The sequence below is a fragment of the Onychostruthus taczanowskii genome, unplaced genomic scaffold (genome assembly GCF_017590055.1).
Source record: "Onychostruthus taczanowskii isolate IOZ18803 unplaced genomic scaffold, ASM1759005v1 scaffold73, whole genome shotgun sequence".
In the NCBI taxonomy this organism is placed as follows: domain Eukaryota; kingdom Metazoa; phylum Chordata; class Aves; order Passeriformes; family Passeridae; genus Onychostruthus; species Onychostruthus taczanowskii.
Genome location: NW_024505118.1, coordinates 4,050,640 through 4,069,330, shown reverse-complemented (window position 1 = coordinate 4,069,330; position 18,691 = coordinate 4,050,640). Strand labels below are relative to the sequence as shown.

At 38.7% G+C, this 18,691-nt stretch overlaps 1 protein-coding gene across 3 annotated transcripts in view; it reads left to right on the top strand.

Moving 5' to 3' along the window:
- Nucleotides 1-18,691, top strand: part of UVRAG (UV radiation resistance associated) — a 92,813-nt gene that overhangs the window by 42,123 nt on the left and 31,999 nt on the right. Inside the window, exons 9-13 of one of the 3 annotated variants that reach the window (XM_041422438.1) lie at nt 145-229; nt 689-776; nt 1,339-1,399; nt 1,973-2,014; nt 3,405-3,570. In XM_041422438.1, the coding sequence (XP_041278372.1) occupies nt 145-229; nt 689-776; nt 1,339-1,399; nt 1,973-2,014; nt 3,405-3,570 (442 nt within the window). The remainder of the gene's footprint in view (nt 1-144; nt 230-688; nt 777-1,338; nt 1,400-1,972; nt 2,015-3,404; nt 3,571-18,691) is intronic. The other 2 variants (XM_041422440.1, XM_041422439.1) reach the window with 2 other exon arrangements.

Genomic DNA, 18,691 nt, shown 5'->3' with positions numbered 1-18,691 from the left:
ATTCTCTAGTTTGGGAGCATAATATAGAAAATTCTTATATAAGAATAAGTGGAGGATTGTTGCCAACATTTTGTCAGTATCTACTTTTAAAACTTTGGATAACTAAGAATTTTTTTTTTTTTCCTGATTCCTCCTGTTGCTTAGAAAATGCATTTGGGACTGAATACCAGAAACTTGAAGAGCATAATGAATCTCTATATGAATCAAGAAAGGAATGCACTGCTAAGAGGTAAAAGGACCTATGTTTGTTCTGTAACTGGAAAAAAAAGATAAGCTTGAGAGCAAGCATTTGAAAATGGGACTTCTTGCACCAAATTCTTCCTCATGTTGTCCTAAATCTTCTGTTAAGATATCCCTGCTACAATTTGTAGATGTCTAAAGTGATTACCAGTGGCAAGTCTAGAAGAGAAGAAAAGTAATGCTTGGTTGTACGTGTAGACTCTGATAGGAATTTCAGGTGTGTTTAAGTGTAACGCAGCTTTGTAATACCTGATTCTTGTAGTCAAAATATGTCTATAATGTATGGTATGCCTGAAGACAAACATTAGCTTTGTGTACTGTATTTTTTTTTGGATGGATTTACCTAACTTTTTGAGGTGATAAAAGCTGCAGAAGGGATATGACAGCTTGATACCTTTATTTGGAGCTTTTGAAGAAAATAATAGTTTTGGAATCTCTTTCTCCAAAGAGAACAGTTTTTGAAGATAAATGCCCAGCAGACTATTCGATGCAAGCAGTTGCTGTCGGAGCTGTCCTATATCTACCCTATTGATTTGGTATGTTTTCAACATCCTGACAATTTGCTCAATGTGAAATGTAGTTCCTATTTATTACACCGCAAACAAATATTATGCTTTACTTGTGACAGAATCTGCTCTTTGCTCATTCTGTTTATTTCAGTTTTTTCTTACATTTGGTCTTTAGATTACAAACTTTACACGGAGGGAACTTATGCCAGCACCTCTTACACAGTGTCCTTTATGAAAATAGAATAGCTGTAATTTAATAGATGTTTTCCATTTTGTGTACAATTGCATAAAGTAACCCTGACAGTAGGCTGAGTGCATAGAAACATGTTATAATGTTGAGATTCAAAATCTTTTATATAATGAATTAATACAAAGTTCTTTACTCTTTAAAAAAGTTGCATTTATTTTCCGAACTGTGTTAGATCTGGATTAAAATACTGTGTCAGTCACTCTAGGTTTAGTTGAATATTTCATTTTTTAATTTTTATTTTATTGTTTGTTAGCTTTGTTGTCGTGTTTTATGCAGGTTTTGGTGTTCTCAATGTTATTGTTTCATGCTCACTTTCCACTGTTGATGTTAAATTTACAGAACAACCAAAAGGATTACTTTGTTTGTGGAGTCAAGCTTCCTAATTCTGAAGACTTTCAAGGTAGCTGCATATTCTTAATGTAGTTGTTACAGTTAACAGTGCTTTTAAACTTGGCAAAATTAAGAAAACTGGTAGCAATAGCTTGGGGTCCAAATTTTTGACCAGAAAGATATAGACTAGAAAAAACCAGACAAATTATTTGTTGGTACTTCCTAGCTAAAGCAAAGGAGGTTCCTTTTGACTCTTACTAAAGTACCTCTGTGTTCTAAGACTGCATATTGAAACACTGGAACAGGCTACCCAGAGAGGCAGCGAAATCTCCATTCTTGGGGATGCTCAGAATCCAGCTGGACACAGTCCTGGGGACAACCTGCTCTGAGTCAGGGGTGAAGTGCCTTCCAAACTCGGTGATTCTGGAAAATGTTGGTGCCTGACCTAGAATTCCATTGGGGCTACTTTTAGTCCATAAATCTTGGTAGGGCAACAGCCATGAATCTCCATTTGGTTTACTGTCGTTGCTGGTGAACTTGCCAAATAAATACCTTGCAAAAAAAGACTTTGAACATCTCTGACAGTATGGAGTACTTTACAAGTGACCTTCTACTTCAACTGTCATCCCTCATCCTATTTCAGAAGCAAATATATCATGTGCCTGCCTGTATAACAGTTGTACAGGTAACTGCATGCATTCATGTACAAATGTTTGATGTGAACTGGAAATTCATTAAAATCTCCTTGAGGATTTCTTGCCCCCAGTACGTGTTCACTCTGTTTTTTAAGCAAAAACCTCCATCAATTGTCTGATTCTTTAAAGCCACCCCATAGTAATTAACTTATACTAATAGTATGTATATTGGATGCTCGAATATTGGAGGAATAATCTTTAAAACAAACTAATTTTTCAGCAGGACAAAAATCAGTCTATTGCTTTGTTTCCTTGATTGCACTAAATGTGGTAATGAACTCAGTTTGCTGACTCCTGAGGAATGAGTGGTGTGCCATCTTCTGACCCATTTTCACTTTCCTGGTATTAATTTATTGCAAAAGAATTACTAATTCTTTTTCCAAGTCTTTAGAAGAATTGTATTGTGGGGAAGAAGTACTAAACATTCAATTTAGTGAAATAGGCAGTTAAATTTGAAAGCCAGCTGTCTGGCATGGATCTTATCTCAGACTCAGTAGATACTATATTTTAAAAAACTAGGCATCAAAAAAAATCCCTAGAAAACCAGTTTTGCTGCAAATTTGGAACCTTTTTTACAAAATCCATTTTGACAGGGATGTAACTTAAATACATACATGACAGGCTCTGATAGAGCGCAGTATGGTTGTTGAATATTATTATAAGCTTTGTTGAAGGTCCTCTGTTCAGCTGATTTCATGGATGCATCAGAAGGGATGACTATTATGCTGTCTATATCCCTTAAAAATAATGAAAAATAGAGAAAAGAGAAAGGAAAAGCCTTTATATGGCTAAAAGATGTAGTTTCGTTTGCAAGATCTGTGTGTATTCCTGGCAGGTGAAGCTTTAAGGTTGAAACTTTAAATGTCAAATTGAAAATGATACTTTACAAAAATGGGTTCTAAGTTTTTCTGGCTATTGGCAGAGAACAGAGTTCATAGCCTGGGGTCAGTGTCTCTCCAACTGATCTCACTTGTGAATAAAGTTGAGGAGGAATGCAGCTTTCTCCTGATCCCACTCACACGGGAGTGCCGACTCCATCTAGAGAAAGGCAGAAATCTTAATACTTGAGTTTTGTCTTGTGAATTTTGTTTCACTTTTCCCATCTCTTCTTCACCCTCGCCCAATCCTGGCAGTATAGCTTTGAAAGTAAAATTTCAAAGCAGGAGAACAAGGCATCACCAGTTTTCTGTGTCTCATCGCAAGAGGCAAACATAATACAGTGCAAACACTTGTAAAGCTCTCCAAAACGACAGCAGGTCTCCTTCTGTCCTTGAGTTCTGACTTCTGAGAGCTACAGTAATTGTTGTTCTCTGAGCAATAAAGATGAATATGAGGATTCAGTAGATACAGTTAATAATAGAATCTTTTTGTCATTGACAGCAAAAGATGATGGAAGCATTGCTGTGGCCCTGGGCTATACCGCTCACCTAATTTCCATGATATCCTTCTTCTTACAAGTGCCACTCAGGTATCCTATAATTCACAAGGGCTCCCGGTCTACAATCAAAGACAATATAAATGACAAGCTGACGGAAAAAGAGCGAGAGTGAGTATATTGTAAAAACACTGATCTACTGTCTTCAACAAATCAACACCAAAAAACCCATCTTAAACAGTCTGAGGTGATAAGGAATTTCAAGTTACTTGTTACTGCTTTCAGTAGCTGTGGAATAGTCATTGAGTTTCTCTTGTTGGAATTTTGGGATAGAATAGAGTAACTCAGCTTTGTTATTCTGGGTCAATTGTCACATATGTGGCTTTGATTTGGCATCCAGTAATGCTAGAAAGACTTAAATAGTGTTTCTTAGTGTTTCATGAGTTTTGGTTTCTATTTGGAAAACTTGCCTTTTATGTTTTGCTACTGGCTATGGGAATAAACTGCAGATAGCAGGTGTTTCACTGGGAGGCTGCTGCCAGTGCCAGAATAGTGGTTGATAAATGGGAGAAAACAGATAGCTTTGTTTTAACACAGAGTTTTTTAATCAATTGAAAAAGCACAGTAACCTGCCACCTACTATAAATCAACTGAATATTCAATGTAGAGCTTTTCATTTGCTCTGTAATCATTGTCTTTGAACATGTAGCTACGCCGTTACTGTTTTCCTTCTAGGAAACTGTCTTGCTGTCTTTAAATTCACTCTCTGAATGTCTTCTCCTGCATTTTGGAACTTTGTTTCTTTTCCCACTGTCTTGGCACCTGTGTGCTCTAACATGAAATTGGTGGCAATTACTGGTTAAGGTTCCCTTTGTAGCCTGAAACCACTGAACTGCCAGGAATGCAACACTGACCATTGGTGCAAGGCCAACTACTCTGTTCAGATTCTGGGCAAAGTTTACCCAGAGACTTTACGGACTACCCATCCCTGGAAATTTTCAAGGCCAAGTTGGATGGGACTTGGAGCAGCCTGGTCTAGCTGAAGGTGTCCCTGCCCTGGCACGTGGTTGGAATGAGATGGGCTTGAAGTCCCTTACAACTCAGGAATTCTGTATGTGTATGGATGGCTAGAGTCAGGCTTGCAGCATGAGTAACTTCATTTTTCTACAAAAGTTTCAAAAATAAGCAACAGAAGTGATAGGGGAAATGAACTTGTGGAAAGTAGCTGACTCTTTTGACAGGAAGCTGTGAAAAAACAAATTCTTCTCTTTGAAATATGCAGTCAAAGTTTTACAACATTTTAACACTAATTCCTCACAATTCAAATAAAGATGGAAGGGTTTTGTTGTGCCTAGGTGACAGAATTTGGATGTTTTAAAGTGTCTGATTTCTCTTTGAAGGTTAGTGACTTTTGGCAGGATGGGCAAGGTAATTTGCCTTAATATTTAAACTTTTCTTCCTGTTGTGACACCATAAAACACAACTATATAGTTATGTCTTGCAAAGTAATTTTGATACCATTTTAATAACTTGTCTGAACACACTTCTGCGTACCTTAATAGAACATTGACCTGTTTTGCTTCAGTGTAGTTCTTGAAGCAGATAATCATACTCCTTCCTGTACATCACTTTGAGAAGGGTTGCAAACTAGAACGTTTGTATCTTGAAAACAAATTTCTGAGTAGCAGAGCTCCTTGTGTGTGGGTGTGTAAAGATTACTTCAATTTCCTGTTCTCTCATACAGCTTAGAAGGTTTAGTCCTTCTAAGGACTACAGCCTACAAACTACAGCCTTCCAAACTCTTGTGACTTAATACTTGATTTCACAACAGATTTCTGAAAAGGAGAGTTTTTAACTAAGCAAATGAATCCCTATTAGGCTATTTACCTATGTTGTGCAAGATTTTTTCAGAATTAGCTCAGGCTGGAGATGTTCTCTTCCCAGCTATTGGAGAAGCAATCCTACCAGCTCCAAGGTTTTATGTCAAATGTCTTATATTGCTGGGATCATGTTCCTCCCTTGCTCCTAATTGTGTTGAGCACAGCAGTTAATATACATTATTAGATTTCTTTATTTCAGTTACTTGTGTTTTAGCAGCTTTTTAAGCTCCAACATAAATTGTTGAGTAATTGCAGTGATGTAATCCCTGTATTTGATCTTTACTATAACACATAGCATCCTCATTATTGACTGGCTTATGCTTACATACTTGTCTTTTTTTTTTTTTTTTCATTGCAGGGTATTGGATGTTAGGATTTTTCCTTTTTTTTTGCATTCTCAGGAAATTTTTCTGCCATTTCTTGTGCGAGAGATGGGAACGACAGATACTTAAGAGTGACAAAAGATGTGGCCGGGGGTGGGGACGGGGGACACTTTGTTTCTGTCTTTTAGCTGGGAGGTTTTCTCTTGGAAGATGCAGTGGTACTGAGAGAATTGGCTGGGAGTTAGGGGCTGGCTCCGCTCTCATTGTCTCTCTCAAGATCAGATTTGTGATTTTGGTGCTGGGAGCCACCAGCGCCCCTGCGGGCTGTGACCGTAACTGCACCGAAGGGGCAAAGTGCTCGATGGCCAAGAGGAGGCTGTGGTTGTGTTTCTGTTTTGAGTTTGTTGTTGCTGCTGCTGTTGTTGTTTGTTTGTCGTTATATATACTAGTAAAGCCCTGTTATTCCTTTTTCCATATCTTTGCTGGAAAGCCCTGTAATTTCAAAGTTACAGTAATTTGGAGGGAAGGGGTTCATGTTTTGCATCCCAGTAAGGTTCCCACCTTCCTTGGCAGGCACTTGTCCTTTAAGCCAAGACACAGGGTTTCTCTGAGATCCTTATTAGGAATGTCTAGAAATTGTTCGTTGGGGGAAATAGCTGAGGTTTTCGCTCAAGAGCAAATTCATAAGTACAGGTGTTTGTTTTTAAAGTCATACTGTATAAAGATGCTACTATACTTTCAAGTTTCTTTAATGACTTTTCTAAGCCCTCCTATTGAGCTGATTAAATATTTTGAGAGGTTTCAGAATGTAAGTAACTTCTGGGAAATGCTTTATCTGCTTCAGATTGGTTTACTTGCATGATTCAGGTCACTTCTATGAGGACCTTGAGAATTTACAATTTTTCTCTGTTACATTGGGACTTTGAAGTAGGAGGTCGTGGTGAGAACTCAGCTCTTGTCTGGCCACAGTACTGAACTTAGAATGAAGTACAGAGTGACTACCAGTAGCATATAGTATATGGTCAGCCTTGTAATTGTAGAGATATTAGTGTTTGTAATCTGCTTAATAACTGTTCCTCTCTTGTATTTCAAAACCTGATTTTGGTACTACCAAAATGCTCTAAGTTTTCTCCTGTGATGTCTACTTGTATGACTTTTTGAATTACCATGTTAAGGCAAGAATCTGATTTTGACAAAATTTCTCATTAACTCACTTCTTCAGTGGTCCCTTTCAGCATCTCCAGAGTGCATGCAATATGTAGGAATTCTCAGAAGTTCTGGAGTCTGAAAGATTTCAAAGCAATGAGTGCACTTTGAGTCAGTTTGCAGAGGACACCATGTTTGACAGGAGCATTGACCTGCTCGAGGGGGCAGGAAAACTCTGCAGAAGGATCTGGACAGGCTACATTGGTGGGACGAGGCCAGTTGTATGAGGTTCAACAAGGCCAAGGGTTGTATCCACCCTTGGGTCACTACAATCCCATGGAACACTGCAGGTTTGGGGCAAAGTGGCTGGAAAGCTGGGAAGGGCCCTGGGGGTGCTGATCAACCGTGGCTGAACATGAGCCCAGGTGTTCCCAGGTGAGCAAGAGGCCAATGGCACCTGGCGTGTACTAGCAATGATATGGCATCAGGCCCAGGGCAGTGACTGTCCCCCTGTGCTGGGCACTGGTGAGGCACTTCCAATCCTCTCTGTCTCCCAGCAAGACAGACATTGAGGAACTGGAGCATGCCCAGAGATGGGTATGGAGTTGGGGAAGGGTCTGGAGCACCAGGAGAGACTGAAAGAGTTGGCAGAGCTCAGGCTGGAGAAGAGGAGGCTCAGGGGGGACCTTTTCACTTTGTACAACTCCACAGGAGGGTGGAGCCAGGTGGGGGGGTTTCTGTTCCCAGGTAACAAGTGACAGGATGGGAGGAAACAGCCTCAAATTGTGCCAGAGAAGTTTTAGGTTGGATATTAGGGAACATTTCTTCCCTGAAAATGTTGTCCAGCCTTGGTCCAGTCTGGTACAGTGGTGGAGTCAACATCCCTGGAGGGATTTAAAAGCTGTGTGGATGTGGCACTTGAAACATGGGTTAGTGGTGGCCTTGGCAGTGCTGGGCCAGTGGTTGGATTTGGGATGTTCTTAAAGATCTAAGAACTTTAATGATTCTGTGATTCTATGGATATTTAATTCCCAAATTAAAGCTACTTAGACAGCAATGTGTTCCTCTCTCCGGTGATGAACGAGTTTGCTTGCAGAATAAATCACCTAAATTCTTTGGCAGTGTTCTGGTGGAACTGAAACCTAACACTTCATCATATGCTCAACAACAGAGTGAGAATGCTAAGATGAAACTATTTCTGATATGTTCTGAGACTGTGTTTCTCAAGCCCTGTATTTAATGCTTCTGTTAGTCTGCTCCCAGATTTTTAATAAAGAATGACTCCCAGCTTAGGGCAAAATAAGGATTGTTGTGTCTGGAGTGAGACATACATTGTGACATTCCCTGTGTTGGTGTTGCTACTCGTGTTACAGTATTTTTGAGTATAACCCTATTTTTCCTTTTAGAGGAATATATATATATATATTATATATATATATATGTATGTGTGTGTGTGTGTATATATACATATAAAATATATATATTATATATATATATAATTATATATATATATTATATATTATATATGTGTGTGTGTGTATATATACATATAAAATATATATATTATATATATATAATTATATATATATATATATATATATTATATATATATTCCTCTAAAAGGAAAAATAGGGTTTTTTAAGTTTAATCACTTTTCTGGTTTGCTTTGTGTATCTGGACAAGTGAAATGCACATTCAGACTAATTCTTTATGTTGAATTTTTGAGCTATCACTCCTACTATGTCTCTTAAAGACTTTCAAGAGCGCTTACTTACATGCTAGGTAATTTGGAGCTGGAAACTATTTCAAGAAATAGTTTTACTAAAATTATTTCTCTGTAATAATAGTACAGAGAAATCAAATAGTACATACAATCTCACGGATGCTACACCTTCTTCCCAACAAAATGTGTTAAGGGTGGACTAGTAGGAGCAGTAGGAAGAAAGTTGCCACCTCAGTGTCGTACTTCAGGTTGGGGAAAAAGTGAAGGGGTAGAAAATGGCAACTGTAAAGGTTTCCTTGGTATTTTGTAATTTAGAGAAAGACTTTTTTTTCCCTTTCACGGTGCGTGACAAGCACAGACAGCAAAGGCCAAAGGATTCAAACAGCTACCGTGCAAGTCTTGGGCATGTACATTGAGGCATCTGGCATCTTTGCAGCTGTTTTATGACTTGGATGTACCTCAGGAACCAAAAGATGTATGAAATGGTGTAAGGGGGAGTGAAATTAAGGATGCTGGCATGTGTTGCTTGTCCTGTCTAAATTCCTTTTGTTGTCATTAAAGTAGGAAACATCTGTCTATTGTAATACTGGGCCCTCATAGAAAACTAATAATATAGTTAAAAGGGATAGGTTTGCTCTTGAAATAATTTCCTGGAAACTATTTTTCTGAGTTGGAGTTACACCTCAAATTTGTCTTTTTATGCAGCTCACTTTGATCATTATTGAAAACCTTAAGCATGCCAGAAGATTGCAGTGATTAGTCCATTTTTGTCTTGATGTTTGATTTCTTTAGGTGCTGATACTTTGAAGGCCAGTTTGAATTCATTGCTGTAACCCTTTTGGGAAGGGCAAATGTACAAATAAAAAAATCAGGTCACCTCCACTGGGATGGTGCAGACTTGTTGCAACTGAAGAGTGCATAAAGCATAAATCAGAGGTGCCCTTCTTGGGTCTTCAGAGTGGTTCTGGATTCCTTAAGGATGCAAAGCATTGAGTAAGTTTATCTTAGTACAGACCTTGATGTACAAGGTCTGCAGCGCCTTTGCATGTGGGGAATGTTGATGTATCTCCACAGTTTGTTGACTGAACCTTGAACTCAAACCTCAGCAGACTGGATTAATCCAGTTTGGGGTGCTTTTCATTTTTTTAGGAAACCAAATTTCAGAGAAGATTAAATAAATCAAGAAGGACATACTTAGAATCAGCACATACTCAAGCAATTATTTTGGTGTATTGTGTTGTATTTTAGACCTACTCATTTGCGCTGCTCAGAAAAACTGGTATGTTGTGTGTGGTTCATGCAGTGTTAAATCATGGAAAGTGAGTTACTGACAGTGGAAGTTCTGATGTAAAAAATTTCAGGATAAAATACGAATAAAGCATACATATGGGATTCCTTGCCACTTCTGCTCCAAAAATGCTTCCAAATTATCTTTCTCGATTATCTTTAATTTCTTTGAAGTGTGGCAAGCTGGATTTGCAAGTAAGTGGAGATAAGTGTTGCTGAATTGGCCTATGGATAATTTTGGAGCATTTGCAATCCACTTGTTGAATGAGCATAATCTGTAAGTGATCCCCCTTATTGTGGCCGTACGCCAGTTTGGAAGAATGGGAAAATAAGGATTTCAGCGGCAGTAGACTTAGTACAACACCACTAAAGTTGTTATTGCTCTGTGCCTGGTAACAGATAAGTCACTTGCAAACAAAGCAGTCTGAAAAATTAGAATACAAGCATGTGAAGAATAAATTTTCACTGACGTTAAGATTTTCCAACTCAATTGACACATCTTTAATCATATTTGGTACTTCGGCTGAGGTAATGAAATGGCAGCTTTGGGAAGAAATCTTGGCAAACTTAGATGGAGGGAGATGGTTGCTTGGGAAATCTAATAGCTATCAAAGAAAAGTTGATTCTTTGGGGCAGATTGACTGTGTGTTAAGGGTTCAACTGTATTGCTCAAAGAAAGCTTTTTGCCATGAACTTATCTTGAACTGTATTTTTACATTCTACAGTTCTTGAGGATATTTATTTAGCTAGAATCTTGGCTTATTTGATTCTTGATTAGCAAAACAATACTTTTGCCTTCATTGAGTCAGCAGTTCTATTGCTGTGGATAGATAAAGAATTAGAACAGGTGTTGTTTAATGAATTTAGATAATGTTAACACTGTTTCTGGGAACTAGAAGTTTTAACATGCTCCTGGCCAGTCTGAGAAAGCAGATTTTGTTTACTGCAGTGTATGAGACCACTGACCCCAGACATCTGAGACCAGCTGAGAAATGTTTCTGTGAAGACATACTAGTCTTAATTTACTCCCATTGGAACACTGTACTCCTGTTGAGATTTTCTTTTTTCCAAAACATTACTTCATTTTTTTAAAATAAGCAGGGACTTGACCTGTGTAGAGTGTCTTCTAGTTAAAAATGATTCTTCAGTGGCAGTGAGATTTAAAGTTCTGATAGCGAGGTTGTCTGCTCTGTCCTTGCAGATAGTCCATGTATTGTGACATTCATCGTGGCTTGTGTGGTGCAAACCCTGAATCCAAGCTGAAATATGTCATGGAAATGCCCAATTTACAAAAAGCCATCAGTGTCACTGGCTCCATAGATTCATTGCTGTGATTTTGAGATGTTTGAAATCATTTGCTGAAGCAATAGAATGATACCCTCTTGTACAAAGTGATGACTGTCTTGTCAGGAGCTGCCTGATTTTCATCATCTGGATCTTTGCTTTTATTTTCTTTCTACAGTCTGTACATATTGAAGCTATCATGCATTCCCCAAGAGCAAGGTCACAGCAGTTACACTTATCATAGAAAGATGCTTCTGCTTTTGGTTGTCATCATCTGAAGAGTTCAGAAAAGCATTTTGAAAATACATTTCATAAAGTTAAACTAATGTTTTATTTCCCCAGTAAACAAATTATTTATTTATTGTCTAAAGCTTGAATGGGGATATGCTTTTTCCTCATGGCAGTCTGTATTTTTGTCATCAAATTTGTTTTACAAGTGTAGCTTTTTCTGTTAAGTAGGAACTCAAAACCATACAGTAATCCAGTCTGAATTTGCTTGCGATTGGTAACTCGTATTTATGTCTTAGTCTGTAATTACAAGCAAAATGCATGCTTGTAATCCTTTCTTCTGTCTTTTCATTTAATTTTGGGTCTTCTGCAAGAGATCTGTGCAGTCTCTGCTCTGAAACTGATAGAGTTGTGGTGCAGCTTATCTGAGACGGAAGCAGGTTTTAAAGGTGTGCAGCCAAAGCTTCTTGTGCCTCGATCTTCAGGTAGAGTGCTAAGATGTTAGGAATGCTGGATATTTTGGTGCTTGTGGCTCTTGAGCAGTTTATTTGTCCTAGTATTTGATTTGAAGTGTCCTGAGAAATTGTGATTTCAAGTGAGCTGTCTGGACAGTGGTCCTTCTGACTTAAAAGGCTTTCAGGGTTTAATTTCTTCTGGTTTAGAGAAGCCCCAGGACTTTTAAATAACACAAGATTCCTCCTCTGAATACGACATTCCATTACAGTGAGCAAACAAGGTGTGGTAAGGTTGGAGGGAAAATACTAGTTCTTTCCTCCCCTGCCTGCCCCCCTTGCAGACCCCAAAAGGGGGTGAAGCTGAAATAACTCAAATGTCAGTAAATATTTGAACCTTTTCTTCTACACTCCTCATACTTCAGACATATCAAACAAGAACTTGTGGCTTTTTCAGGCCATTATCTTACCTAGATTGTGCTATTTAGTCCTATCCTTGTATAGAGTGTCCTATCCATGGTCTAAAGCTTAAAACAAATTTTTTTCTTAACTGACCCATTTTTAGTATTTTTGTGTGAGACACAATTGTTCCCCCAGATCTGGTAGATGACTCTGCTATGACATGAGTGACTTACAGTCACAGAAATTACATCAGTTCTTTATCTGTATGGTAATGAATAACTGGGTTTCAGCTGCATTTTGCCGAGTCTGTGCTGCAGCAACCTCTCTGCAGTTATTCTGCTTACTGTCTTTGATAATGAGAAGTGAAAGAAAGTGAAGGTTGAGTTAATTCTCTGATAAATTTGACACAATTGGGCAGGAAGTGTCAAAGATAGTGTAAATATGGTCATGTGAAAATGCAGTGGTGTCAGCTTCATTTAATCTTTGGATTAAGATTCCAGTCTGCACTTAACTACTGGGTAATGTCTTGATGTCAAAATGGATGATAGGCGTTCTCATGATTTGGTATCGTGGCCAGCACTGTTTAACTTCTAAGTCAATGACATGGACAGTGAGATGGAGTTTGCCAATGACACCAAGCTGTATGGTGCTAGAGGGAAGGGATGGCAAAGGGACCTGAACAGGCTGAAGGGCTGGGCCAGTGCCAGCCTTGTGAAGTTCAACCAGGCCAAGTGCAAGGTGCTGTACTGGGATCAGCAATCCCAAGCACTAGTTCAGGCTGGGTACAGAATGGATTGAGAGCAGCTCTGAGCAGAAAGACAGCTTGGGAGAATGGTTGGATGAGAAGCTGGACATACCCTGGCCATGTGTGCTGGCACCCAGAAGTGCCCGTGCGCTGGGCTGATCCCACAGCATGGGCAGCAGTGAAGGGGGAGATTCTGCTCCTCTGTCCTGCTCTGGTGAGACCCCACCTGCAGAGCTGCCTCCAGCTCTGGGGTCTAACATCAGAAGGATGGGGAGCTGCTGGAATGAATCCAGAGAAGGCCACAGAGGTGCTCCAAGGGCTGGAGCCCCTCTGTTCTGGAGGCAGCCTCCAAAACGGAAGGCTCCAAGGAGACCTGAGAGCTCTTTCCAGTGCATAAAGGGGCTCCAGGAGAGCTACACAGGCATTTTAGGCAAGGGCCTGGAGTGATGGGACAAGGGAGAATGGCTTCCCACTGCCAAATGGCAGGGTTAGATGGAATATTAGGAAGAAATTGAGGGTGGGGGAGGCCCTGGCAGAGGTTGCCCAGAGAAGCTGTGGCTGCCCCATCCCTGGAATCATGCAGGGGCAGGTAGGACAGGGCTTGGAGAAACCTGGTCTAGTGGGACGTGTCCCTGCCCATAGTAGGAGGTTGGAACAGGATGGGTTTTCAGGTCCCTTCCAACACAAACCATTTTGTGATAATTAAGTGTTCTTAAAACATAAGTGTCCTAATGTAGCTTGTAAAGCTGCAAATATTACTGGTCCTTAAAGTTCTGAATCACTTGGAAAGTTAAGGCTATGTAACATGATTCCAGACTAGATTGGAAATTTTACTTAGATTTGCCAAATGAGATGTAATACGATATTTAAATTGTGCCAGACTTTAGCCTGTGCAAGACAGTTGGATGTGATGTGTAAAAACCATTATTTTACTGACTTCTTCCCTTAAGAGCTTTCTGAAGTACAGATTAAACTTTGAGACCTTAATATAATTTGGCATATGGCAGAGGTCTGAAGAGAGAATAAAAGATCTAAAACATATGGTGTATTACCAAAGTAGAAGCAGGTGAAAGCAGTTAAAAATGAAGCAATTTTATAAGTATTAAAAATAGTTTGTGTTAAAGGCAGGTGGTTATAGACAATAAAAGTAGGCCATCAGTATATTGGTACATATGTGATATTTCTGGATGCAGAATTCATAATTTACAGAACACAACGGTAAATTTATTTGGACTTGAATTCTTAAGAGATGCTTGAGGTCTGAAATAAATGTATGGAATAAGGATTCTTTCAACTTTTCCTAACATTTACCATCTGCCTGAGCCAGGAATCCTGTAGTGATTTCCTTGAGTGTTCATCAAGCACCAAAGTGACTATTTGAAACAGGTAAAGATGAGAATAAGATATGAAATTAAATGAGAGCTTGATGGCTGATGAGTACTTGTTGAGGGTCAGCTGGAAAAAGTAGGACAACGAAGAGTTTTTAGTGATTAGAGTAGAATACTTAGCACAATTTATTTGAGTTGTAAGAATGGTCTAATGCTTAAAACACCACAAGTAGTCTAATCATTGTTGTAGTTTTGAAACAGGACTCTGGTCTTCCAGAACAATATCTGTGAGCAGCTTTAAAATATCTCTTTTTCTGTAGTCAGTTTTCTGGTTTTTAAATACATCAGTGCTAGTGAGCAGTTTTGGTTGAAGACACTATATTAGCAAATTGTTGCCTATGCTCTTACCAAAGCCAGGGGTTTTAAAAGTCAGTAAGGGAAGGGTTGCAACACTTTCTTTTGTTAAGAAGTCAGTGATACTCCTCATAAGGAAAAAAACCCCACCAGAATAGATTATGGATATGAACTGCAGGCATCACACCTCAAACTGTAAATATGAAAAAGAAAAATCCTTGCAAGAGGCTTTTTCTCTGTCTGCACCTGAAATTTCTTGGTTTTACTTTCAGCAGCACATGAGCACAATCTTCATTACATCTTGAATCATGGAAAAGATTTATGTTAACAATGGAAGATGACTTTAACAACCTTCCTACCCCTAGGAAGGATGACATTTATTTAGAGGAAGTTGTTATGATAGCTGAGTGTACAGGATGGTTTGAACTTGCCTTAGAGGTGATACATTAGGCTTCTTTGTGCCTGTAGCTTTATGATTACAGGATGATCTCCTTGTATCTGGATGAATGCCAACACGGAGCAGTGGCTTGTGGCTTCATGGGGTGGGCAGCAGCCTCTGTGTCAGATTCCTGCAGGGATCCCATAGAATTACAGAGCTGACTCCTAGCAGAAATGCCTTTAGGCCCCTAGACAAGCACAACTGGCAAAAGTGTTCATCTGAAGCCATGTCTGCTGCTCCTGTACTGCCACCAGACCACGAATGTGTTTAGACATATTCAGGAATGCTCCATGAACTGAAAATTGCCAACAGACAATTGATTTGTCTTGGTTTGGCACTGAGATTTCTGTTCAGCTGTTTGCATGTGCATGAAATCAACTGGAGTGGAAATGCTGACAGCCAGCCACCATTGGTTTTTCATACTGACTGGAAACACATACACTGGGTTTATCTTTTTTAACAGAAAGACTTTTACATCAGAGTGGATGATTTAGTATCCTGTCTAGTCTTTGTAACCTTGATGTGATTTACTGTAATGATATTATACTTTGCTTTTAAGTTTCTTAGAGTTACATGTGTTTCTTATGTCTACAGAGTGTTCTACTTGATTAAATACCATGGTAGAATAAAGTGTAATTAGACTAGGCAAAGTAACAGCTCCCTGAGAGTCCTATTGATGGTGTAGTTGGGTACCTTTAAACTTGATACCTGTCAGAATGATATTTTTAAATGCAAATATTCAAACAGTTAGCATTTGTGAAGTGTTGTGAGGTCCTTGAACTCAAAACTTAATTCCATTGTTGATGGTAATGTGCTAGTTTTGTAGTTTCAGTATGGATTACAGGTAGACTTTCAGCCCTGTTTTTTATTTAAAAGTCTGACTTGATGGTACACCATCAGGGTAACTGTGAACCAAGCACATAACCTCTGCCTTGCTTTTTCTTTTTCACAATTCTATTGAGCCTTGACCTGCTCACACTTGTTTCCTTATTCATTGCATATCAGCAGATCCTCCATAGGTTTAAATATTTGAATATTAAGTGACTTTGATAGAAAAACAAATTTTAAGCTGAAGAGTTCTTTATCCAGCAGCTGATGTCTGCTTAGGAAGTGTGGCAGGAATTAATAGGGAATGGATTGAAATAAAGTGGTGGATAATGACTTGCTGAAATTAAGATTGCAGGTAGAGAGGAGGGGCTTATTCTTGGGTACCCTCTAAGCAGGAGAGATGGGAGAGAGGTCAAGTGGGTGAGAATGAGAGAGGTAAGGTTAGGGTATATGAATTGTCATCTCTATTTTAAGCTCTGCTAAAAGGAGGTTATTCAGAGATGATTAAAAGTGTCTTTTATCTGGTTCTATTATTTTGGGTTTATTTTACTTAAATTTTTTGTCATCTGTGAGAAATGACAATCAAAACAGCTTCTTGTGGGTCTGGGAATGCTTGGGTCTTGAACATAATAGTGTTGGTTCACCACGGGAGAAAGGTGGCATCACCATAGAAAAACACAGGTTTTGTCCAAATTGATATGCCATGGAAGGGGATATGAGCTATGTGCCTAAAAATGTCCTGCAAGTGTTTTGTGGTTAATTGTAGATATGTATTATGATGCAGCTGGGTAACACTGGTCATCTGACTTGTATCCCAGTGAGCCCTATAAAACAGAACATGACTAAAAAAAAATTAGTAAAAACTTAGTGTTGGTCACATCCTATAGGATTAAATAAGCAAAGCATGAGACTCCCAAAACAAATGTAAGCTTTTAAGATTAAGAATCTTCTTTATGTTACCTTAGACGTTCAAAGTACATATTGACCATCTGGTTCAAATCAGTAGTGTACAGTTTGGATCACTCTTATCCAGAGTTCTCCACCTTCTTAATTCAGAGTGGGGCTTGTTTAATTTTCGCATCTTTGGCACAATTTTCTTAGATCCTAAAGCCACCTTTACGCATGCCTGCTGGCTGATTATTCCCTTAATCACTCCTAGTTCTTGTTGCTTTTCCCCAGTACAGGCTCCTACCTTTGCTGACATGTCTTGAAAGCAGTGGGAATACCAGATACAGAAACAGCTCCAAATGGAGTAAACCTGTTACAAGTTACTAAACATGGTGGGTTTTTTCTTGCATCAGGTTAATCTCCTCTAAACCAGGATCTTCTTTACAAATCACTATTAAAACTACCATTGCTGCGTTGCCTGTCTCTGTATACAGAAATAGGTCATCTTCTGTAAACTCAGGGTGTGTTAGCACTGTATTTTAAGAAGTCTACATGCTATTGAAATGTCATATTCCGTAGCTGTATGTAAATGACAGCATATTTTTACAAAGGCACATGTTGACCCTCACTGAGCAGAAGCTGTTTTGTTCATAATTCCTGACTGTTCACATGGCAGATGCATGGTTTCCTAGAGTGTGTAAGTACTACTCTGAGGAGGACCAGAGCTCACCTTCTGAGCTCTGTTCTGAACTGAGAACAAATTTCTAACACTTGATAACTTCTCTCAGATAATCTTTTCTATTGATTATAGAAAGGGTACCTGTAGCTTGTGGTTTTTGTTTCTTTCCACTAAACATATCACACTTATTCAAATTTTTTATCTCAGAATAAGTATCTGTGTTTTGCTTTAAAGGAGCTTAGTGATTTTTTTTCCCCCAAATATATCAGCAAGAATGGAAAGAAGGAAGGTGCACTTTGGAGTAGAATAGGTAGGCGGATGCCATTTCGAATTTTATTATGCATTTTGTGATTATAAAAACACTGAAATAGTGTTTTTGAAAAGTATTTTATATAACTAAATCCTTACACAGCAGACTCAGCTTTGCAGCATGCCAAAAGGAGAGATTAATCTTACAGTCAATGCTTTTCTATGGAGTGGGCAAGAAGAATTTCACACAGGGAGGCAGCAGTTCAAGTTGGGTTCAGTTATACTCACTGAAGCACTATATAAAATGTTTGGGTTCCTCTCCCTTTAGTGTATTGCTTGTGATCAGGCTTAATGGGCAAGCAAGATAAAACAAAAAGAGAGAGGCATAAAACCTAGTAATATTTTTCTGTTGAGTCTCATAAATGTGTATATGCAGAGACATCCAGTGGAGTTTTCAAGACTTTAAGTGATTATGTTGTGAAAGCTGACCTGAGGATGTACGTGGTTTAAAGCCTTTCAAGATTAATTAGTGGAAGGGAGAGGACAGAAATCTGAATACTGGCAAAGAAGCAGGATCAACATGATAAGCAGAAAAGCCTGATTTTCCCTTTTAAAAGAATCTCTGTGGGAGATGTCAGTGAGCACCATATACCAGTTTTTACCCTCTTTCTATACTGCATGGATCCGAGCGCTCTGAGTCTAATAATAGAATGCATGGTTCCTGTTACCAGTGACTTCATGAAATGCTGCCTTCTAGGGAAAATGGTTTGTATTCCTAATGGTGCTTTTATTGTAAAAAAATATTGGTTAGTTTTGGACTGTTAATTGTAAAGTTATTCCTTAAATCTAACCCTTGTTCTGTTTGGGTAGTGTAATTGGAGATATTGAAATGAATTCTTCTTGCTTTGTATTTTGCACTTAGAATAATGTGTTGCAGAATTTTTGTAGCATTTAGGAAGGTTTCATTTCCTTGCATGGGGAACTAGTTCGATTTATAGATCTATTAAGCAAGGTTAGCTAAATATATAGTATTCACAGAGATTTCAATATTTGATCT